Here is a 25,680-nt window from a genome sequence, read left to right on the forward strand (position 1 = left end):
TTTCTGTTTTACCCTTTCGATTTTGTAAGAAGTCAAAAATAATTTTCACATGATACGAACTAAAAGGTTTTTAGATTACATAATTTGAAAAACTTTCGGATCTTATCATTTATAAGTAATTTTTAACTTTTGAATTATACAATTTAAGAGTCATGTTTTTCTTAGAAAAGAACTTTCACCTTTCAGAAATTATTTTTCTTTTAGCATTGTGAAATTTATTACTTCAAAATTACTTTTTTGAGAGTTTAGAGATTAATAATTTTTTTTAAATTATACAACTTAAAAGTTACTTTTGACTTTTAAATTGTATGATTTAAAATCATTTTTAATTTTTAAATTGCACAAAATAAAAATAAAAAATAAATTTTCAGATCTTGTAATTTGTTTTTTTTAATAAGGTTTAATCCTTTACTACATCCCTATTTATGTACGAATTTCTCAATTGGGTCCTCGTTTTTTAAAGTGTATCAAAATGGTCCCTAATTTTGAAAATTGATATCAATTGAGTCCTTTCCGTTAAGTTGGCTGGACGGCGTTAAAAAAATTGATGAGTGGGATGTTGAGATGACGAACGAGCGCTCGTCCACCAGCGAACGAACGCTCGTCCATCAGCGAACGAACGCTCGTTGACCACCGAATGAACGGTCGTCCAGTGTGGAACGAACGGTTGTCCAACAGTAAGAGGTCGACGAGCGTTCGTTCTCTGGTGGACGAGCGTTCGTTCGCTGCTGGACGAGCGTTCGTTCGGTGGTGGACGAGCGCTCGTTTGTCATCTCAGCATCCACTCATCAATTTTTTTAACGCCGTCCAGCCAACTTAACGGAAAGGACTCAATTGATATCAATTTTCAAAATTAGGGACCATTTTGATACACTTTAAAAAACGAGGACCCAATTGAGAAATTCGTACATAAATAGGGATGTAGTAAAGGATTAAACCTTTTAATAAATTAGATTATAAAGTCATTTTTCACTTCAAGATTGATAAATTAAAAAATTAATTTTAGTTTTCAGGTTATATAATCAAAAATTATTTTTTAATTTTCAAATTATATAATCTAAAAAAGAGAGAAATGAAAAATTTAATATTCTAAGAGTGCTGAAAAAAAAATACTAATTAACCGTTAACGATTTAAATGTTGTTAGTCAAAAAGACCAAATTGAACATAAATTATGATATAAGGAACTACATTGAACATTCGAAGAAAAAATGAATCTCACATCGAACAAAGCTAATGAAAATAGGGACCAAAAGTGATATTAAGTTTTTTTTTTTCTAAAATGATATCATACAACAACTTATCAAAAAAAAGACCCACCTTTTTGGAATAGAAAAAATGACCTATGACACTTAGCACGATTGCATGGTGAGACTCCAATTTATTTACAATGAGTTTTTTTTTTGTTTTTTTTTTTAAGTTTTACATATAAATGATTATGATTGTTATTTTCGGTTTAAACAATTTATCCTTTAAATTGGTCTACTTGATTTGCTTTCGATTCTACGAATTTTAAAGTGATTTTACTTTTGAGTTAACTCAAAATTATGAAGCCTAGATATAGATATAACATGGAACGTACTATCTACTAACACAAAAATGAATCTAATCTATATAATATTTGTTAAAAAAGTTACAACTAATATTTTCCAACAAAAAAAAGGGAGTGACTTGGTTTTTCAATAATTTGAATATTTTTAATCTTTAAAACTGATTTCAAAATATCTTTTATCAATTAACATGTGTATGACAAAAACATGTTATATTTTAATTGATTAACTGAGTTGGTATTTAATATTTTGATAATTGTAAAGGTTTCAAAATAACAAATCGATTAATGTTCATCAACTTTGAAAACTTGTAAATGTGTTATGTTTTAACTGATTAGATTAAGAAGCTAATCAATTAATACAAATCAATGACAGACATATAATTTGAAATGAATCTTTTTCATGCAAAAACTAATATTAATTGATTATGTTGTGATTAATTTGATTTTAAGAGCATTCTAACTTGGTTTATAATATTTATAGACTCAATAAGCAACTAATATACTTTAGTAAGTATTCTATCAACCAAACATGACTTAATATTAACTATCACATATTTGTATCAATCTTTGCTTTAGACATCATAAAAAACAACTTTATCTTCTTTGACATATTAACAACAATGTCTAGAAAGTGAAAATTAGTAATAATATAATATTTGTTCCTTATTTTTATAATAATAATAGAAACTTGTGTAATAAGTTTACAATTTTATGGGTTTTTTAGAAAATCATTGGATTTGTGGTTAATAACATTATGTTGGAACCATGTCAAAATCATGTTAAAAACAAACAAAATGTCTTTCAAATTGGACACTTAACCGTCATGAATATCTTACGCGTGTTAACGTCCAATACACAGACACGAGACACACAGTTTATGAGACGTGTTCGAGCTTCATAGACTCGAAAGTTGTGTGTAAAAACGTAAACATGTGCGAATTAACTTGCGAGTTTAATAACTATGGCCCTAAATAAGTTAAAATTTCTTATGTTAGTTTTTTGTTAGGGGTCACAATATGAGGTAGACTATGCAGTAATCCAACATGAGTTGGTCTGCATTTGGCTCATATAGCTCATATTGACTTAAATTCCTAAAATCTAGTAACAATAGTATAACATATGTGTATATTTCTTCTAAGCAACTTGTGTGTTTTCTCTTAAGTCTATCCAAAAATAATTTATTCATTTGCTTCGAATTCATCTAAAAATAACTTCTTCATTTGTGTTTCTTCTCTTAAGTATATTTGAAAATCACCTATATTTTCAATAGGTTTGTACTTAAAAATTAAAAGTTATAAAATTATAAATATTACTTATTTTGAGAAATAAGCTTATAAAATTATTATTTCTACTAATTTAATTTAATAAAAATAAAGTTATTAAAATCTTGCATGTATTTTACAAGAAAACAAAATAAATATTTCTTATTTGTATACTTATGTGTGCCTGTGTGTTACTTACAAAATTAAAATAAATATTTCCTGAAAAATTATCATATAATATTTATGTTTTGTGTTTATCAGAATAAATTAAAATAAAAGAAAGTATTAGGAGGTTTCTGAAGACTTTACATATAGTATTTTATTGATTATATATATATATATATATATATATATATATATATATATTAAATGGAGTTTGTATGTTTAAATGTATTTACATTCTAAACACATATTATGAATCGTTTCAGGTTTTAAGATATTTTAAATTCAAATTTAAATATAAAGTAGTTTAATTAAACATCGCAATTTTAATTTTATTTTGAAGGTATTTTCGATGTGTTCGAGATTAATAGAAAAAGTGTTTAAAGTACTGTTTTTTTTGTGATCAGTGTTACGTCAGTGTCAGTTTTTAAGTTTTGTAGTTTTATGATAACTTTGTTTTAGTGAAAATGGTTTTGGTGGATTGAGGAAAAGTATTTATAAATTAACTGTTATCTTAAATTAGAGCAAAAGAGGAATAAATCTGTGGGTTAATTTGTCGTTTAGCATGTTACTTGTAATACACAAATCCATGTTCTGAAGCCACAATTTGCGCAAGATCCAAGAAAATGTTTTATTTATTCTTACAGACAGCGCCGATGCTGTTTTTGAAACAACCAAATCCTTGAACACAAAGAAACTAATTAGGGTTTGTTCCAATGGTGGACTTTGAGTAAATCCACTGAAAAATTTCAATTTCAAGTTATGAAATTATATTTCGATATGTTGAAAAACCTATAATATTTGAGGAGTTAAAAATTAACAATAGTTTATAATACTATTGAGTTGAATTTTCTTAACAAAACCTTACACTTCAATTTTAGGATATCTCCAACCTCAATCATAATATATAATTTTAATTTACTTTTTAAGAAACTATAGAATATATGTCGCGATTAATTGTAAAAAGAAAAGTTCTTTAATTATTTTAAATAAGATATCAAAACATTTACATAACTTTGAAAACACATCTTTTGATTATATTGTATGCTTGCTTACTAAAAATGATAAACCATCGTCATGGCATAATAGATTGACTCAAATTCATATGTCACACTTAAAAAAGCTCAGCATATCTCATTTAAGAAATTTTGGTTGTAAATGCTTTGTGTTAAATAATGGTAAGAGTAATCTTGGAAAATTTGATTCTAAGATTCATGAAAGTATATTTTGTGTCTACTCACTAACTAGTAAAGCTTACACAATCTATACTAAACATACACTACTTGTAGAGGAATCTGTACATGTTGTTTTTGGTGAATTTATTGATGGTATAACTAATGCATTTCATCCAAGAAATAGTATAGATTTACATGAAACAAGTGCATATTTGACAAAAGAATTGGAAAGTGTTCAGGTTGAACAGAAACGAAATGGTAGTGAAAACAACTGCTTAAGCAATTTGCCCAAAGACTGGACAATTCTGAAAGATATGTCAGTGGAAAATGTGATTGGAGACATATCTAGAGAAGTATCTACAAGGAAACAATTAAATCAATTCTCATGAATGTTGCCTTTTTGTCACAAGTGGAACCAAAGTCAGTAAATGAAGCTTTATAGGATGAGAATTGGTACCTAGCTATGCAAGATGAATTAAATAAGTTCAAGAGAGACAATGTTTGAGATCTTGTACCAAAGAACCATGCTCATCAAGTGATTGGAACAAAATGGGTGTTTATAAACAAAATGGATGATTTTGGTGCTATCATAAAGAATAAGGCAAGACTGATTGCAAAAGGATATAGCCAAGAAGAAGGAATTGATTATAATGAAACTTAGGCACCAATAGTTAGACTAGAAGCAATCAAAATTCTCCTTGCCATTACATCAATGATGAACTTCAAACTGTTTCAAATGGATGTGAAAAGTGCATTCGTAAATGGATTTATTAAAGATGAGGTGTATGTAGAACAACCTCCTGGATTCCAAGACTTTGAATTTCCTGATCACATCTTCAAGTTAAAGAAAGGTCTATATGGGCTAAAACAAGCACCTATGAAATGTTAAGTGAATTCCTACTAAATAGTAACTTTTAAAGAGTTAAAGTTGATTCTACACTCTATCAAGAAAAGCTAGAAATGATCTTCTATTTGTGTAAATATATGTAGATGACATAATTTTTTGCTCCACTAATCCACTATTATGTTAAGAGTTTTCTAAGTGTATGTAAGAAGAATTTGAAATTTCCATGATGGGAAAACTTAACTTCTTTCTTGGACTAAAAGGGAAACAAAGCATAAAAGACATCTTTATCCATCAATCAAAATACTACACTAAGCTACTAAATGAGTTCAAGATGGACAATTGTAAAGAAACCTCAACTACAATGGACACAAATTGCTATTCAAAAAAAGATGAGACTGGTAAGGGTGTAGACCAAACAATTTATGGAGGTGTGATTGGCTCCTTACTTTATCTACTGCTAGTCATCCAAATATAATGCATAATTCATGTGTTTATGTAAGATTTCATTTGTGTTCAAAGGAGTCACACCTTACTATTGTCACGAGGATAATGAAGTACCTAAAAGAAACTAAAGCACTAGGTTTATGGTATCCAAGGGGTGCAAACATGTCACTTATAGGGTATAGTGATTCAGAATATGGGGGTTGTAAAGTTGACAGAAAAAGCACTAGTGGCATATATCACTTACTAGGTTGCTCCTTAGTCTCATGACACTCAATGAAACAAGTTTGTGTAGCATTATCCACTACTAAAGTTGAGTACATTACAATTGGTAGTTATTGTGCTTAATCAATATGAATAAAAAGTCAATTAGAAGACTATGGTATCTACCTAGATCAAATACCACTTAAGTGTGACAATACTAGTGCTATAAACCTAACTAAAAATCCCATTCTTCATTCCAAGACTAAGTATATAGAGATCAAACATCACTTCATAAGGGATCATGTTTCAAAAGAAGAATGTATGATTGAATACATTGATACCACTCATTAATTAACCTACATTTTCACTAAACCACTTTCTAAGGATAAATTCTACACCATTAGAAATGAATTAGGCATCTTAGATGTTGATGTTCATCCTAATAAAGTAGAAATTACATTGCTCTGCCTATATTAAGAGATTTTGTAATCGATTATTCCTTCTAAGATCATTCATAACAAGTTGCAAAATTGTTCTCTGTTTTAATCGATTAGCTCACTTATCTAATCGATTAGTAAACTTGGTTCACTTAATTGCATCTATTCTTTTCTATTTTAATCGATTACATCTTTTCATTAATTCATTATGCACAATCATTATTATATCCATATATGTTTAAAATTTGAAATCCTGAAGTAGAGGTAAAGCCATAACAACTAACATTGAATGTTTGAATTTAAATATGTTAAAGACCTATAAACCCTAACCTTTTCTACATCATCTCTCACACACAAAACCCTACTCCTCTTTGCACAAAGCATTACTTCCAAATCCAAGAGATTTAAACGTGTTGCAAAGAAAACAAGGGTTGTTGACCTTAATGGCTGGATTAGTGACGATGAAGTACAAACAAACTTCATCTACTATTGGTAAATATAGAGCATTATCACCCATAAATACCTAGACATCCAATACTTTTGCAATGAATGGTTTCTCTTCCATGACTAGTTGTCTCATTAGGGCTTGAACTGTTTTATGCAGATGACAGGTACATGTTACCCCAATCTCACCAGAGTTTTCTATGCAAACATGAAAGTTCTCGATGATATTGTTACCTAAATATTAGGCAACAATATTAGGCTTGATGAAGAAATTTGGACCACAATAGCTAGCTTTTGCCCTAGAGGTCTGAAATCCCATCATGGGTTTCCTATACTTCAGAAGCTTGCCCTGTATCAGTCTTTTCTCAACTACTCACATAAACCTACAGATTACACTCTCTTTAAAGCAGAAGGCATAAACGAGATGGCAGACTCTATGTGTTTGTCCTAGCATGGATTATCCTTCCCAAGGAGAGCAACCATGCTCAACTCACATTAGAAGACATCTATTTGATTCATCATGCATTGAAGGAGCAAATCCAAACTGACTGGGCTGATGTGATCAGTGACAACATGATTAAAGCTACAAGGCTTCCAACGAAAAGTTTGCCTTATGTTGTGTTTTTTTTCAAAGGTATTTAAATTTATTAAAGTTGATCCTCAAGACGAGGTCTCCATGGGCTTCACAAACTCTAACAAAATTGCATGCACTACTCTGCATCACATGGGGTTAAGAAAAAATGGTGATGGTTGAGCCTTTAAGGATGAACCTCAAGCTCATAAAGGAGAAGATGTGGATTCAATTAATGTGGACATGTCTCACACTACTCCTACTATTAGGCCTAAAAATGATTTTTAAAAGTGTGTCCTAAAGCAACTAAAAACATTGGTCTCACATCACTCCACATACATGTCACATTTTGATGCCTTAGATAAGGAGATTGCTTTTATTCACCAACAACTTAAGGAATAAAATATTAAGGTAGATGGATCTAAGGTTGAAGAGGAAGAAGAGGAGGATGAAGATTATGAATGATCTAACTATTGAGCGATAACTCTCTTTAGACATTTGTTTCTCATTTGGGTTGTTATCATTCCTACTAAACTCAATTTATTATCAATTTATTATATTTGCTCTGTTTATTTTTTGTTTTGGTTGATTGTATATTTGTTCCATTTAAGAACTCTTATCTAATTGTATATTTGACTGAACTTGTTATATATGCATCTCCTGTCTACTATGTTTTATATTATATATTTTTGTTAATGTCTGAAGGGAGAAAAAATTCAATGCAAAATGCAAGAACATGGAGGTTGGCCATTATAAAAAAGGAAAAGATTATTGATTGGGAGAACTAACCATTCTTTATAATACTCCAAATCTGGTTAATTTGTTTTTAATATGTTTAAATGTTTTTGTTAAAATTATCTAATTGCTAAAATATGTTAAAATGTATGTGTTGTAGAACCACATTATTTAGTGATTATTAAATCTGTTAAATATGCTAAGCAGGAAGCTTAGTCTCTATTTTAATCAATTAAGTTATTTACTTAATGAACTAAAATTATCTATATTGTTAAATATGTTGAAAATGAAAATCAAAAAGTTAAGCTCTTTGTTTTTAATCAATTAAGTTATTTACCTAATTGATTAAAATTGTCAATATTATATTTTTATTATATATATGGATTTAGTTCCTTTTTCAAGTAAAAAAAAACATTATAAAACCATCCAGTTATTGAGAAAAAACATCCTTTGAACACTTTTGGAAAGTAAGAATATCAATTGAGTGAAATCAAGCTTGCAAGAATGAATGGAATAAGCTAAAGAATGATTATTTCTAGTTTTCTGTGTAAAATTTGTACCGAAGATGTATCTCTTTTTTTTTTTACTTTTCTGTAATTTCTGATTACTATTGCATCATTTGCTATATACAAGCAACGTTCTTAAGATGAGTGTGTGCATCCTCACCATTAGAAACTATTCTTGTTTTATTAGAGATATATATATATATATATATATATATATATATATATATATATATATATATATATATATATATATTACATAAATCTCAACTTTTTTATAATAATCTTTTTTAAGTCAGATTATTTGAAAAAAGATTAGATGTAAACTTTTTAAGAATTGAATCCGTATTAAATCGTGTATATCTTATCTGTTTTAAGTCTTAAAAAGTTAAAAAAGTTCAATTCAAAGAACTTTAATACATCAAATTTTTTCAAAAAAGAATAAAACGATTTCAATCTTTTTTAGTTGAAATATCTTGATCTGTAATTCTAACAATTTGAAAAGTGAAACTTAAAGAAATTCAGTTATAAAATTAAGAGTCCCAACATAATATAAATAAAACATATAAAAAATACAAATTTATCATTTTAAAGTTTTAGATTTAAAATATAGAAATCTTTCTCTTTATAAATAAATTCAGGACTCAGATTCAATTTTTCTGCTTACCTATTCACTCCTCATTATATGTACACGTAATAATTTTTGTCTTTATGTTGTTAAATGTATGTTAAATTTCTCTTAAAAGTTAAATATATTTTTAGTTTATAAAAATTAAAATTAATTTTTTTTCTTTAGTTTAATTTAATCATTTATTTTTAAATTATATAAATTTAATCTTTTTAATTAAATATTAATTTTATTTAATATTTTAATCATATTTTCAATTAACATTGACACAGAAATAAAAACATGAAAGTCAAATAATTCTAACAAAATAAACTAAATTTATACATTTCTTTTTTTTTAAATTATTTTTAATTTTTACTTAAAAAAATTATTTTTAATTTTCACTTAAAATAAAAAAATAAAAACATATTTATTCTTTAAATTAATAATCCCCTATTTTAACATTTTTAAATTTAAAATAATTATTTTTAATAAAATAATATTTTTCAAATATTATCATCATCTGGATCATTACACATACCAAGAACAATGCATAGATCAGAACTGCCACAGGGGAATCTAAAATTGTCACAATCTCATAAGAAAAACATTCCTGAAACATTTTCTATTTGTTTTTTTCCCAAAGAGATAAACCCTATATTAAACCCACATCACTATGCAAAGATAAGGACAAATTTTGCTTGTTTGGTTTGAAAACTTTCCCAAATCAAAAGTGATTTCAGACAAAATTGAAAGAACTTTACCAATGGAGATGAAATAAAGCAAAGAATTAAAGAGATATTATTATTTAATAACATCTAAAAACAAAAATTGTTTCATATATTATTCATATTCATTTCTCTTTTACATTACAAAGCAATGCTCAGAATTCTATCATTGAAGACAATTTATACCCTACATTCCCATAAAAAAGAAAGTTTTTCTCTTTCCTTTTTCCTTAGACATTTCTCTTATTTTTGTGAAATCTATTATTATCATTGCTATTATTTCATCTTTAACTATTCCAATCTTGAAAAAGAATACAAAATAACAATAAAAATTATTAAAACAGTGTCGTCCTACTTTCAAAACACTAAAATATTTAAAAGATAATAATAATTTTACTTTTTTCCACCGGCATTTATTACGTAGCCAAGTGGCACTACCTTTGTGGTTCAAATCTCGACTGAAGATTAGGACCAAATTAATGAAAGCACATTAAAAAAAATATCATTCGTAGAAAATGATAATCCTTACAAATATATTTTTTTTTATCACAATTTTTGTAACGATCAAAAATATAAAAAAAAAATAGAAAAATGAGAGAATCTGACACCCACTAAATTTAGCAGAAACATGTAATGAATAATTTATTTTAAAAAATGTGTTTCGATATTTTAACGACCTAATGTGTGGGGACTGTATTTATGTAATTTTTAAATAAAAATATATATAAATAAAAGCACTTCTGAATCATCCGATGAACACTGAAAATTCCATTATTCTTTCTATTCAAGGTTACAAGATGTGATCAAATTGAACATGAACCACCTCAGATGAAAAAGAAGAAAAAAAAAACAACTCACACATTACAACAATAATCCGTGGCAAAGTCAAAAGTGCTGAAGAACCAACTCATATATAGCACCGTACACGATTTATTGCAGATTGGGAATTGATGTTAAGCAAAACATACAAAGAAAAATCAAGAACCACAAAAAAGGGTCCAAGAAAAAGAAAAGAAAAAAAAAAGGAGAAGTATATTTACAACAACATGTGTTCTTTGAGTTCATGAAATTTGAGAAATCTACCTCATGTTGTTGTTGCAGAGCATGAAATCCAACATCCTTGACCAAGCTACTCGTAGCCGAGGATAAACCCTGTTCCTGTAACTTCTTGATTCTCTGACAACATACTCCATTGTTTCCACAAACAGATTCAAGCTTCTGATCGGTGGCACATAAAGGGTCAGAGGAACTGTGGAGAAAGCCACCGTGAAGAACAGCTGCAACATTTCTTCTTCTTTTTCTAATTCTTTTATGACCCACTTGGAGAAAGCTTGCAAAGGTGGAAGCTTTGGATTCAGGAAGAAAAAGGGTCTTTGGATTTGGATTTGGAATCGGGTTTTGTTTGAGTTTATGAAATTTTTGTGAATGGTGTTAGAGAAGAAGAAAGAAAGACTTTGACTATTAAGAGATAAGAGAGAGAGAGAGTTCTGGAATCTCGCTGTAGGTTGAAGCAACTCAAACTCCAAAAATGTATATATATTATGGTCAATTTTTTATTTTTATTTTTTTAACTACGCAGTGTGTGAGTGAATTAAGTAATTGCAGTAAATGGAAAGATGTCGGCTATTAGGTTTAGAGATATTTCCAGATTTGCTTGGATTGTTCTTGATGAGAAAATTATTGTATTTCTTACTGATGTTGTTGGATGTTTAATTAGAGATTATGATTAAATTAAAACTTGCGTAAGATATTAGTTACATGTGTATTATTGTGGTTGGATTTTTAAATAGAGATCATGTTAGGTTAAACATGTGTCAGTTAATCACGTGTTTGATGATGATAAAATTATTTAATTATGTAATTTTTTTTTGTTCTAATTGTTTTACCATCATCATAATTAGTAATAGCGTGAGGTTCTAAATTTAAATGATTAAAAATGAATTGATACAAGTTTATAATCATATATAAATTTAAATGATTAAAAATGAATTGATACAAGTTTATAATCATATATAAAATATCATCAATACGTATGAATATATGTGATAATTCAATATAAAATATATTTAATGTTTTAGTGACATGTACTTGAAATTCTGATAAAATATAATTATGTTTATTTTAATCTTGATTATACTCATTTGTAATCTTTTATAGATTCAAAACGAGAAAAATAATAAAAGTTATAAAAATTTGTTTTCTTTTTAAATTATGATAATAAATAACCAGAAATTTTTATTCTTAAAAGTTAATATATTTTTTGTTTGTTGAGTTCTTATTTTTAATATTAATTATATTAGTTATTTATATTTAGGAAAATATGTTTTTATTAGTAAAATTATATATTTTAAATCATCTAATATAGCAATCCACTATGATATGACATTAATGAGTATATATTTTTAATTTCTTTTCATAATGATATCTTAAGTTCGTGTTAGATTTTCCCTTTTTTTTCCTTGAGGAAAAAATTAATGAATAAAAAAAAGAAGAAGAAAGATACAAGTTTCGTTTTCTAAAGTTACATGTATTTTTTGGTAATTTTTAAAGTTATTAAAATTTACTTACTTTATTGTGAAGTGATTTCGAACATTTTCTTATTTTATAAAAAAATAGTACAAGGTATTATGGAAACACATTACCTAACCAATAAGAACAAAAAATGTGCCAACTGTCCTAATAAATGTAATAGAGAATAAGAAAGATACAGAAAATAAGCAACAAATCGTACTATAATATCCTTTTATCAAATTGTATTATAAATCCTTCGTTTTAAGTGTAACCTTAGATGATCATAAGTTTTAACTTTGCAAAACATTATGTGAAATTGTAAAAGGGTTTCTTAGTGCAAGAGGAAATATAAAATCATGTGAATTAAATTGTTATTATTCTTTTTTATGTATTTGATATATTCATAAAAATATGGGATATTTTTTTATTTTCACAATAGGTTTTTATGTTTTCAAATTTATGTCTATATGAATCTAATAGATATAAAAGATGCATGATAACATTATTGTAAATAAGTGAACAATATTAACGTTAAATCTATAGAGTATAATATAAAAGAATTTTTTTTTACGTTTGATTTCTATAGGACCTTATGTTAGACCCATATGAATCATATGTAAAAAGTCTCTTTTACATGGGACTATGACACTTTTGACATAACTCTTTTAAAATTTTCAGTTTGAACCTTTCTTCCTTACTTCTCTTTGTAGGAAAAAGCTACAACTAAGGTTATTTTCTCTAGCAATACAGAATTTTCATTGTGGGGCTTGCATTAGTGGCCAAGTGAAATTCATGTTTCATTTCTCGTGAGTGTGAACTCATGATACAACTTTCTCGTTAGTTATTTTTTATTGTAAAAAGTCATAGAAAATATAGTGAAATTGATTTACTAGTTATATTAAAATTTATTAGTTATTTAAATTATAATTTTAATATAAGCCATCATAATGAAAACTATATTATGCAACGATAATGTCATCAACACATATCAACGAAGCAATAAAAGAGAAGCTTGTTAGTTTTAACAAAAAAGAGAGAATGATTTGATGTAGACAAATTAAAGTCGATAACTAATATGGTTGTAATAACCTTTTCACACCATTATATATTCGTCTATTTTAAGTCATATAACGATTTATCAATGTAATGACAAAGTCAAATTAGTTAAAGGAAACATTATTTTACATTCAATTGTTTAAGGAACATTTAGTCAGAACTAAGATAAGAAAAACTCTTAGAGTAGTTAGTTTTTGCTTTAGGAGATAATGTATCAAGGTAGTCAACCCTGCTAGCAAACAATTTAGCTTTATGTATTTTTATGTTACCATCACCATAAAATTTTATTTTGTAAACTCATTTGTAGCTAATAGGAATCTTACTTAAAGGAATTTCATTTATTTGGCAATCACTAGTGCAAAATATGTTTTTTATAGCAACATATTATATTGGTTCTAATCCACCAAATATAAAAAGTGAGGTGGTGGCAATTTTGTATATAATGTGAAATCTTTTGTACCAATTGGACTAATAGCCGTTATAGAAAGTGGTGCGTTGGCAATTATATAATAAATTGAAAATTTTCTATACCGGTTCTAAGTGTAATTAGTATAGAAAGTATTTTCTATAACTTTCCTTTTCAAACCCAATTTCACCGTTCTTTCTAACTTCAACCCCTAAACCCTAACTTTTTCTCAACCATTTTGGCAAACTTTTGGCTTCACATCTACACTCTCAAGAGTTGCTTCAACGCCTCAAACCTTACTAACTTCATAAATCCCTTGTGTAACACCACCCAATACCTCGCTCTCTGTGTGGAGTAGCTCTCAGTATACGTCGTCGCCATCCATGAAAGTCTTTGACACTGTTGATGTTCCAAAGTAATCAATTTTTCTAATAAGTATATTGGGTAGTTTGTAGTACAACAAGTGTCATATCCACAAGGATTTGGTAAAATATGCAATGTTTTAAAGTAGTTTAACTTGTAAGGAAATAAAGTTGGTTTCAAAGAGTAACAAGTTACAAAAACAATTTTGATTGAAAAGGTTGACTTCAAGATGATAAAGACATGTTAAAGCTAGATTTCACCACTTTGTACATCTCTTGTAATGATTCAGTTATTATTTATAAAGATGCAATTAATCATGTTCTGAGAGTTCTCTTTGAATATAACTTTAAGTTCATTCCTAGATCCTAAAGCCTAAGATAACCTTACTTCAGTATTATTCCTCAATGATTGCTTGAATGAATCACTTGCATTAAGATAATGACTTATAACTAGCTAGAGTCTTAGATTTATTCCTAGCACATAAGAGTAGGAGGAGAATTTGTTGGACCACAACTTGAGACAAGTTCCTACTCAATCCTAAGCAAGTGAAATAAGATGGGTGATCAGTTCATCCAACAATAGATATAAACTGATTCACAAACATGTAATAAAAGTGTACATTGTTAGATAAAACAATACCAATACAAGAGTTCTAGAGGGTTACATCTTTGCTTCAACACATAGTGAGATTTAGCTCCTCATAATAGATGAGAACAATACAAAATATTGAACAACCATCCTCTATTATGACCTCTAATAATGTTCACTAAGTAAAGAGGTAAGTGTCTAAGAAGCTCTCTAAAAATCTCTCAAAAGAACCTCTCCAAAAATTCTCTCAAAATAGAGGTGCAACTATGTTTTTATAAACTGTCTAGGCATGACTTCAATAGTGTACTTGTGCTTCCAGCTGTAAAGGTTTCCCCCTAAAGGTAGGTTTTCTTATGTGGCTCAAGCCTCATGCTTTGATGTTGTAGTCCCTAAGATAACTTCTTTAAGAATGAGTATTCATGGCTTAACCTCAGGTTCAGTGCTTGAGGTTTCCTCCTCATGAGGGTTTTCTTGTGTGGCTTAAGCCTCAACTTTGTTGCTTAGGTACACTAGTATCAAGTTTTGTCCAAAGTTGCTGGGATTTCTTCCATTTCTATAATTTTCCACTTTGATTCTCTCTTAATATCAAGAACTGCAAAACAAGTTAAATTGGGATTGTTTACGTATAAACTTAACAAAATCTAAGTAAGATAAGTGCCAAATTCATCTCAAAATTAATTCATATAGGGTACTTATCAATCACCATCCACGGGGACGCCATCTTGATATATTGTGCGGTGGAAATCTACAATGGCGTGTATCAATTGTCGTAGTCACTAAGGTAAGGTGAATGGACAGGATTTCATGGACTTGTGGGAGACCTGGGTGAGCTCTATGCTCACCGATGAGAGTACATGTAGTGACGACTTTGTTTGGAAGGTGCTGAATGAGAATATCAAAGACGCAAAATGTTTCTTAGGTCACCAATAATGCCTTCTCTCTCATCAATTAGTATGATGCCAAACACTCGACCAAATTTTTTCCTTTTTCTTTCTGTTTTTGTTTTGAAATAAAGTAAGAAAACAAAATTGTTCTATGTGGTTTCATCAGTTATTTCTTTTTGTGTTTCATCCATGTGTATGTAAAACCAAGTGAGTTTATTTAAAAGGCTAAATATAAGTATAAATCTTGCTATAATGGTGATGTTACTTCTTATTCCTCTTCTCAACTGTCAAATAGATTGCTTTTCGTGGATTATTTTGGAATCTCTCAAATACATTGTTTTTTATTGATTAATTTGGAGATGAATGGTAGAAGTGAGTTAATGGATTATCTTGGAATGGAGAATGTGAGAATATAATAAGGTGACACTTTTTTTTATACAGGTTGTGGTTAGAACAAGTATAGAAAGTAATATTTTTTATACTAATTCTGAAACGATATAAAAAAGTGAAAACTTTTTATGTCCCCTACTTCTAAACTGGTTCTAGAACTAGTATAGAAAGTATTTTAATTGATATAAAAAAATTTCTTTAGCACTAGAGAATTGTGATTTTGTTTAAGAGCCTCTTCATAGCCTATATCCAACAATCAAACTTGGATGCCTAAGCATAGTTCATGGTTCAATTAAAATGGAGACAAAGTAAAAAAAAAAATTATACAATTTTGGTGAACATTTTTGGTAAGAAAGGAAATAAGAAAATGAGTAAGATATGGAAGAAGACATGCCTACAAAAATGTTAGCATAACTAGCAGAAGATGCACAACCGTGGCAATTTCTCAAATATTTTTGGTTGGGCTTTTTATCTGAGTGATTATTTAAGAGGTTGAGAAGTAGTTTAAAATTTGGTTAAGATTGAAAAGAGTCAACAAATATTATAAATTATACTATTAGACTCAATGCAGGGGAGTAAATAGACGAGGTAGGTGGTAAGTTAACAACACTATATATCATGTGATCACACTATATATCATGTGATCAGGAAAACTACGTCTGGTGACCTGCATAAAACACAAATTAAAGAGTAAACTTATCATATAAAGAATATAAACAAAGACGTTAATAAAGAGTACAAATGAAGGCACTTGAGTTTGTTTCATCAAATGAAGTTATAAACTTACATTTACAACGACATATCATGTCTTGGCCTGTTACAACTAAGGAAACACTTACGTTTAACGATATTTGACACTTATATAAAATTATGTTTTACACTTTATTATCAAATATATAATTATAATAAAATTAAAAGTTGGTTGAGTTTTAAATATGAAAAAGAAATGTAATCTATAAATTAAATTAGGGTTAAATATGTTTTTAGTCCCTCAACTATCAAGCGATTTTATTTTTCGTCCCTCTTTCAAACTTTGATACAATTTGATCATTCTCCTTAAGGAAACTATAATTTTTCGTCCTCCAAAATCAATGGCGTTAAAAATCAGCTGAGGTGACTAACGATGGTGTGCCACGTCATTTTTTCTTTTTCTGACACTCTTTCTCTGCTTCTTTGTCTCCCTCTTTCTCCATGTCTTTCCTTGCATCTTCACGTCCAGCTTCTCTCCCTCCTTCTTCCACTCTTTCATCCGCTGCGTATCACAAAACTCACATAGAACAAATGGGAAAGAAAACAGGGCAGACAAGAAGTTTCAACAAAGAAAAGAGACAATAAGAATCACTAACCCCCTATTGTTCATTCACCATAGATAAAAAAAAATTTCTTATACATACTGCATTTTCTATCCACAACTTAAAACCATAACAAAGAAACTATGGAAAGCTACACATACATAATACATATAGATACATACATTAACTCATCTTTATCCCATTACACCACCATCACGGAAAGCACTTCCTTAGCTTCTGGATTGCATTGTACATTTTCCTTTTGGACCCGACAGCATTGATCACAATATCTTTGAGATCCTCCAATGTCAACATAGGAAGCAACTCATCATCCTCCTCATGGATCTCAAACATAAGTGCATACCTACTCAGACCTAACTCGAAAAGCCAAGACCTAACTCCGTTACTCTTCCTCCGTTCCTGCGATTTTGATTCAACACCGTCGTTATTCGAAACCCTAACTCTAGGATCCTCGCTCCGATCCCCATGCCAATAATCCACACCATTATCTTCCACCGAGTGCACCGGACTCTGATCTTGTTCAAGTTCATGTTCGAAATCCCTAAAACCTTCTTCCTCACCGTTCTCGTCCATCGTTGCTTGTGGAGTCCAGTTTGATCTCAATCGCTTCACTGTTGGTCCTCCTCGCTTTTCCTTTCCCTTATAATTATTGGTGCTTCCAAACTCTTCGCTGTCGTCCGCGAGGTTCATGACGGAGCGTGCCTTCGAAGTTCTTGAAGGTTCCTTCGGAGTCCGCCAGCTCCATGGAGGCATGCTCGGGCGACGTGTATGCGAGTCGTGGCCATGTAAGGCGACGCGTTGGTCGCTGATCTCTCCTAGACGGACACTCGGACGGCGTTGCCGCTTCGGAGCTAACGCTGGAGGGGCAGATTGATGGAAGAGTTTTGTGATCTTTGAGAAGAGTTTTGTGATACAACGACGAATGGAAGAGTGGGAGAAAGAGGGAGAGAAGCTAGGTGTGAAAATGCAAGGAAAGAAATGGAGAAAGAGGGAGACAAAGAAGCAGAGAAAAAGTGTCAGAAAAAGAAAAAATGACGTGGCACATCACCGTTAGCCACCTCAGCTGATTTTTAACGTCGTTGATTTTAGAGGACGAAAAATTATAGTTTCCTTAAGAAGAATAATCAAATTGTACCAAAGTTTGAAAGAAGGACGAAAAATAAAATCGTTTGATGTTAAAAGCATATTTAACCCATTAAATTATTAATTTAATAAATATGAATTCAAAATATTTATACTTCTTAACATATCAAGTTATAATAAAATTAACAATTGCAATATATTAAAAAATTATTAAACTAATTTATTTAACCAACTAATCGAGGAACATTTCTCAAAATTTACTCTAAATTTACAAACACGTGTATATATATATATATATTTATTTATTTATTTATTGGTTAGTTTCAAAGATTGTGAGAAACTTAACATAGTTATAGTTCATGTGAAAAGGAATTATGAGTGCAAAGTTGTACTGTATATAAAACTCACATATTACGACAATTTTACTACTGAAGCAAGTTAACAATATCTTGAAATTGTTCTTGGTTGAAATCATCATTTAGAAAAGTGCTTTCCAATTATAGAACCTTTTTGGAAATAAAAACATTTGCGTTCTTCTATTTAAGCGTATAATTGTGAGAAAATTCGTGTTTAACATTTTTTTCCCTTTTTGTTTTCCAGTCTATTTATTTATATAAATATTGTCATTCATTATAAGAAATGACTCATTATCGATACCTTTTAAAATTAAGAAACCAGAATAAAAATATCGAAAATTCAAAAAGTATTTTAGTTATCTTCTTTTTTCCTGGAATTTATACTATAAAGAATAATAAAATACATACCATATAACGTTTCATTGAAAGCAAAAAGCAACATTGTGATTACTTAAAAAGTTTTATAAGTTTGATCAATTATTGTTATACAAGTACTAACATCAAAGAATGGAAGTCTGTGCCGTATTGTTGGTGTTGTATTGTTCATATTTTCCTTAATCAGATTGAAAATAATTTCTTTTTGGGTTTATTATGCTTTGTTCGTTACAAGTACGAATTCAGTTTAATAAGATAACTTAATCCGAACCAATCTAACATAAAAACATTTAAATTTATTTAATTATAATCAATTTTAATTATAATCTAACATAATATGTTTTATATTTTTTTATTGAGCTTTAATTTAATTCAATTTATTTCATGTTTTTCTATCTTTTAGAGTATCTTAATTTATCTTTAATTTTATAATTTATTTAACTTTCCTCTTTTTATATTTTAATAAAAATCTAACATTTAATTCAAATTAATTTAATTATAATCAATTTTATTCCTTGAAATAAAAAACTAGAGGGCATTTGAAGAATTTGATCAATATTTACTCCTAACGTTCATTAATAATTTTTTATAGGTAAATGTTAATATATTAGTTCTTATACAGATATACGGATAACTATAATATGTCCGTAAAGTATTATGTAAGAAAAAGAATATAAAATGAAAATGAAATTAATTTGGTTAAGCATAATATATAGTTTTTATATAAATATACTTATAACTTGGGTCATCGCAGCTTGTGCATTCAAAACCGCCGTTAAAAGTTAAAAAGTATTACTTTTGATTACAGGTATAACAGCTGTCAATTTCTTACTTATAACGACAGTTATTAAATCGTATTTAAAAGTCCCTTTCAGTAGTCAACTATAGCGTTGTTTACCACAGTGATAAGTTAGTTTGGTTAAACTAAGTTAACTAAACAAAATTTTTGACTGAAGACAAATTTATATTTAAATTATTCAATGTAATGTTTAATACATTATTTTATTCTTAAAAATATCTCAAAAAATTGAAAATAAATATTTAAATTATATTTAATCACAACTTTTAAAATATAAAAGTGTTAAATATGCATATAATTACATATATTTACTTTTTAAAATTAACGTTACTTTTAGTTCATATATTTTAGTTTATATATTTTAATGTGAAATTAAAATTTGTTCATGTTTAAAATTTTTAGTAACTAATATTTTTTAATTTTTTTTATATCAAATATATTTTATATTAATATTTAAGTTATTTACTATTTAATATATTTTCGTTCTAATATCATTTAAAAAAATATATTTGACATGTAAAATAATTTATTTGAAGTTTAATGATCAAATATATAAAAGTTTCCTATTTAAACTTATACAATCATTTTAGCCTAAAACATGTATATACAATAGAATTAACTGTAAAAAGTCTAATTAATTTCTATAAAATTATAAATTGAAACTTCACTGTCACTATCTTTTAAGGAAAAATGTAGATGTTCTTATCAGAAGAAGTCGTTGAACTTTTTTTTTTTCTTGGAAAGTAGTGGTCCATTAAGGAAACGTGTATTAACGTTTGCCAGAAATCATTAAGGAATAGGTAAAGGATTCAACAAACCAATTGAAAGAACATGATCTTTGCCTTTTGGCAAATGGAGCAGTCATAAACAAACCTGCGGATATCAGTATGCATATGTGGTCAATAAAATTGAGAAACGATCTTAACAACAATTTTTTAAATTCCTGAATGACCACCAATTTTACTAACATGAAATTTATAAAAAAATTGTGTTATAATTGCTCATTTGAAGAAATCACAAGTCTATTTTTCCAAAACAATAAGCCATTTATTTTGCATAATAATTAGAATCATGAAGATAATCATTAAAATACTTATCATATAATTCATACAAAGTAGTATTGAGGAAGTCTTTAACCACTCGAAGCCATGAACCTGTAAGAGTAGACTAAGTCATAGAAAAAAGTCTAAATAAAGAAACGAAAGTGAAAAAAGAGATCCAGAGGAGAGAAGAGGAGAGAAGAGGAGAGAAAAGGAGAGAAAAGGAGAGAGAAGAACTCCTACTTAAGGCATTTTTCACTACCACAATCATAATTGAGTCAAGAGTTTTAAAATAGAGTTTTCTAATCTTTGAACTCTTACCACTTCATCAATGATCTCATTTCTTGATTCTAACATTTACTTTTGAAAATCTTTTAACTTCACTTTCACTCCCCATTGTTTTAAACTCTTCAATAGCTTTTGAAAAATCACATTTTGAGTTGTTGTTACTTAACAAGTTACAACTAACTCAAGGTGGACAAAAACATTTTTGCAAAATAGGTCTTATTACTTTTGAAGAAAAAGTTTTAGATTCTTAGGGAAAATAATCTTTCTTAAGGAAAATCATTTAAAAAAAATAGAAAGGACATATTATTTTGTTATTTACTTTAGATATGTTCTTACTTTGGTACAAAAATTCATTCAATTTTTGTTTGATGGTTATTGCAGATACATCTTTAATCTTGGTAGAATTAAACAACTCAAAATTGTTGTCCCTTAGATACCTTTCCTATCTGAGGACAAATCGTTTTTCAAGAGAGAGAGAGCACAATGGAAACTCATCCGGGGAGCTTGACGAAGATCCATCTAAGGAGTTACAATTTAAGTTAGGACTAGGAGAATGGAAGAAGAAGAAGGACTTCAAGGACCTCCACTCTTGTGGAAAATAGTGTTTTCACGTTTGTTTCTTCCTTTTCTTAAGCCTTGTAAATATGTACATATGTTCTTTCCTTAAGCCTTGTATTTTGGCCAAGTTTTCATGTCTTTTAGGCTTGTTTTTGGCCATTTTCTTCAAAAGTAGTTGAGATAATCGATTATCCACCTTGATAATCGATTGTTCCAGCCAACTTTGGTATTCTCTCATGTTTTAGTTTGGTAATAATCGATTATAGTCTTAGATAATCGATTATTTCGGACATAAACGTCAACTGTGCTAATTTGAGTCTTTTTGACTTCCCTTTGAGTAGAGATGCGTCTAACATCTTTCTGGGCTTGCCTGGGCCTTAAGGAATCCTCTAGAACTTGTCTTAACTAAAGAGGCTCATATTCATTGCATCTAACTCTTAAGGAAGGTTCAAGAATCTCTCATATTTAATGCACCTTAACTGATTCTGTTTCACTTAGCTAAAAATGGGTTTCACTCCTCTCTTATAAGTAGGAGTGACTAAACCTTTGTACTCTTAGCTTGGAATGAATAATAGACAAAATTTCTACCAATTTGCAATCTCCCTTTGTCTAGGCTCGCTAGGATAGATGTCTTGAAGATGTCTCCTAACCTTTTCTTGATGGTTGACCTGATCTCCTTCAAAAAACACTTACATATCATCCTCCAAACACAATATTCATCTTTATATGCTTCCACGTTTAGTACATCATCTTGAAGATTCTCCTTCAACTTACATGAAGAGGGTTTCCATCATCTTAGCACAAAAACTTGTTCTTTAAATGTAGATCTTGACCCATCCTTTGGATCTTCCTCCATCATTACTGTCCTTTGTGGAGTTCCATGAAGTTTGTTTTGGTCAACCTCCTTCATTTGGGTTTAGGCCAAACCAGTTTTCCATCACTGGGGTATGATTAGTGTTGTCAAAATGGCTTGTAACCCACGAGCCAACCCGGCCCACCACGCGTTTGAGCCGGGTTGGGTTTGAAGAAAATGTAATTTTTTTATGCGGGTTAGTTTTCAACCCGGCTCACTTAGAACCCAGCTCATCCGGGTTGAACCCGTGGTGAGCCGGGTTGGCTCACCAACCCACCTAATTTAATTTAATTATTTATTATTTTGTGTTTCAATATTATTAGTTAACATTTTTTTATTATATTGTAGATGGGGATAATAAAAAAGATTTTTCAAAAGAGAAAAATATTATAGATTTATCTATTCAAGACTCTAATATTATAATTGGACAACTGATACAAAAAATTATCAATATTAAAAACGTATTTGTTCGCCTTTTGTACTTGTTTTTGAATTACACTTAGATTGTGTGATGATTTTTTTTAATTGTCTTTGGAGTTTAACATCATTTTAGAGTGAAATTTATTTAGATTTAAATAAAAAAATTATAATATTTTTTATTTAAAAAAAACTTGTAATTAAGTGAGCCAATCTGTTTAACTCACCAACCCATGGTGGATCGAGTCTGGTTTGAATTTTTTCAGCTCGCTAATAAGTGAGTCGGGTTAGGTTAGCTCACTAAATGACCAACCCATAGTGAACCGGTCCGGATTGAGTCAGGTTTCTCGTTTTGACAACTGGTACGATGATATTGAAAAAACTTCTTCGCTTTGAAGATTCATTCAAGAATTAGAGTCAGACCATCAAAATGTGGGAATCCGATAGAAATATCACGTACTTGGAACGAAGACGCCGTTATGGTGAAGATTTTGATGAAGAACTAACGTATCCAAGGAGCGTTGTAATTGTTCGAAGCGATTTTGATTGAGGGAATCAGTCTTATTAACCAATGCGCGCAAGGAATCATCTCATTCTTGGGAAGCTGCCTCACGGTTCTCCAGCAGGGTGTAACATCCCAAAATTATACAGTCAGCAACTATATAATAGAATATTAACATATATTAATATGATAAAGCAGTTTTACAATAACAAAGAACAAGTTCAAAATAATGGCCGAACGGCCTTACATACACACGTAAACCACGAGCGCTACAAAATAATAAGAACGAACGGTTTACAAAAGAAATACCGAACGTTCAATATACAAACGCAAGCCAAAAGGAACGCTTGCTCTAAAGCGGCTCGCTACTAACTACACTAACTAAAATAACCGAACGCCTTTACTGTTCGGCCTTCACCTCAACTTCTACTAAGTTATCTTCAGCAATAACTTCCTCTTCAAGTGTTTGCTCCAGAGACGCATCTCCCTCTGCTCACATCCACACGGATGATCATTGCATTTGACAAGACGGATATACAAAAACAGACAACACAATGGAAATGCAAGGGTAAGCTTATTGAATTTAATTCAAGTCAAACAGATATTTCATACTTATCAAATTCAGCAATTAAATTCACAACATATACATTCAATTCATACATCAATTCCATCCCAAAATCCTGATACTAGACCGACCGTCCGGACTGTATGAATCCTGTGTAGCTAAGGCGTCCGTGCACCCAGGTGGGGTAACTGGAATGCTCATCAGTAGCCACCTGAGGTTAGTCTGTTCTGTCCAAGTTACAGTTATGGACTAGACCTCCTGCCATTCCCACGCATGACATACTCCTCTCTACTTGAGAACGAGCACTCACGGAATATCAGGATGAACCACCATCTAAGCTTACCACGTTCATACTTACAAATCTCAATATCCATTCAAGAGTCGTTCCACCCTGGAACGCTCGTTCAAAACCAACAATCATAATTTCATCTCTTACATCATTCGCACATCTTAATCTTTCATCTTATTCACACTTTCATTCTTAGTTTCACTTCCATAAAAGAACGAACGTCCAGCCCTCTTTGTAATAGAGGACGAACGTTAACACATTACCAAGAGAGGCTCGTTCACGAGTAGAATAAAACCAAGACAGGTTATTAGACGAACTCCATTATAACTTGACTCAGTTAGATGAACTGAATCTAGTACGATCTGGAAAATACTTAGAATGATTTAAGTTCAATAACTCTGGAATGAATCCAATAGATACATAATCCACAAACTTGTTTAGACAAATAAACCGAACCCGAGATAATTCAAGAGACAAACCTCCAGTCAATGACCGAGCACTAAAATAGACATTTAATGAAATTTTGGACGAAAGTCACTGAAGTATTGGATGAACGTTATTAGGACTATTGGACGAACGCTATGTAAATTTATGGACGAACGCTATTTCAATTCAGGACGAATGCTATTATCACTCGCTGATAATTACAGAAGAGACGAACGTTCGGTATGGAACCGAGCGTTCTTTACCACATACACATTTGAACGAGCGTTCGGTATAAGACCGAGCGCTACTTAGGATGTACGCTTTGGGTCGAGACCCATAGCTAATTCAATACATTTGAAATAAGATTTTTCGTAAGTTATAATATTGAAGTTACATTTGGAACAATATGACTAAGTGTTTGAATATATTCTCAGGCTTCTAAAATTTCTCACAAACACTCAGGTATTTACGTTTGGCCGAACGCATAAACGTAAGGTTAATATAAGAGGGCGTTCGTCCTACATGCGAATTCTTCCCAGATGGAAGGATTCAGCTTTTTCAGAAAAGTTACAGAGAATACCGAACGGTCAAGGACCGTTCGATAACGAACGTGTGTTATCATACAAATCTCATTTTCAATTTCTCATTTACAATAAACTCATTTTCCAGTATAATCTTTCATACATTTAATTAAGCATATCATAGCAAAAATCTATAATTTTCATGCATCATCTCATCATACAGCTCACATTTCAGTTTAATCCAACCATATAACTTTTCATCATTTTCATACAATCAATTCAATATCATATTCATACACCAAAATCCACTTATCATACATCATGCTTCAAACATCAAATAAACGCACATGCAGTACAACACAATCACATGAATTAAATCTAATAAGCTTCCCTTACCCGGATTCGTGACTGAAACGTTCAATAGGCAAGGT

At 29.8% G+C, this 25,680-nt stretch overlaps 2 protein-coding genes across 2 annotated transcripts; both read right to left on the reverse strand.

Moving 5' to 3' along the window:
* Positions 1-10,414: 10,414 nt before the first annotated feature.
* LOC148193788 (uncharacterized) lies at positions 10,415-11,180 on the reverse strand. The gene has a single exon (XM_088099665.1). The coding sequence runs from the start codon at positions 10,950-10,952 to the stop codon at positions 10,746-10,748; it is 207 nt and encodes a 68-aa protein (XP_087955791.1). The 5' UTR covers positions 10,953-11,180; the 3' UTR covers positions 10,415-10,745.
* A 6,022-nt stretch (positions 11,181-17,202) lies between these two features.
* LOC148193789 (uncharacterized) lies at positions 17,203-21,637 on the reverse strand. The gene is made up of 3 exons (XM_088099503.1): positions 21,556-21,637; positions 20,884-20,944; positions 17,203-18,129 (listed from the first exon to the last, which is right to left on the reverse strand). Exons 1-3 carry the CDS (start codon positions 21,635-21,637, stop codon positions 17,370-17,372), a joined length of 903 nt encoding a protein of 300 aa, XP_087955629.1. The 3' UTR covers positions 17,203-17,369.
* Positions 21,638-25,680: the final 4,043 nt, after the last annotated feature.

The sequence above is a fragment of the Vigna umbellata genome, chromosome 9, assembly GCF_029865625.1.
Source record: "Vigna umbellata cultivar VRB3 chromosome 9, Vumbellata_1.0, whole genome shotgun sequence".
Taxonomy (NCBI): Eukaryota; Viridiplantae; Streptophyta; class Magnoliopsida; order Fabales; family Fabaceae; genus Vigna; species Vigna umbellata.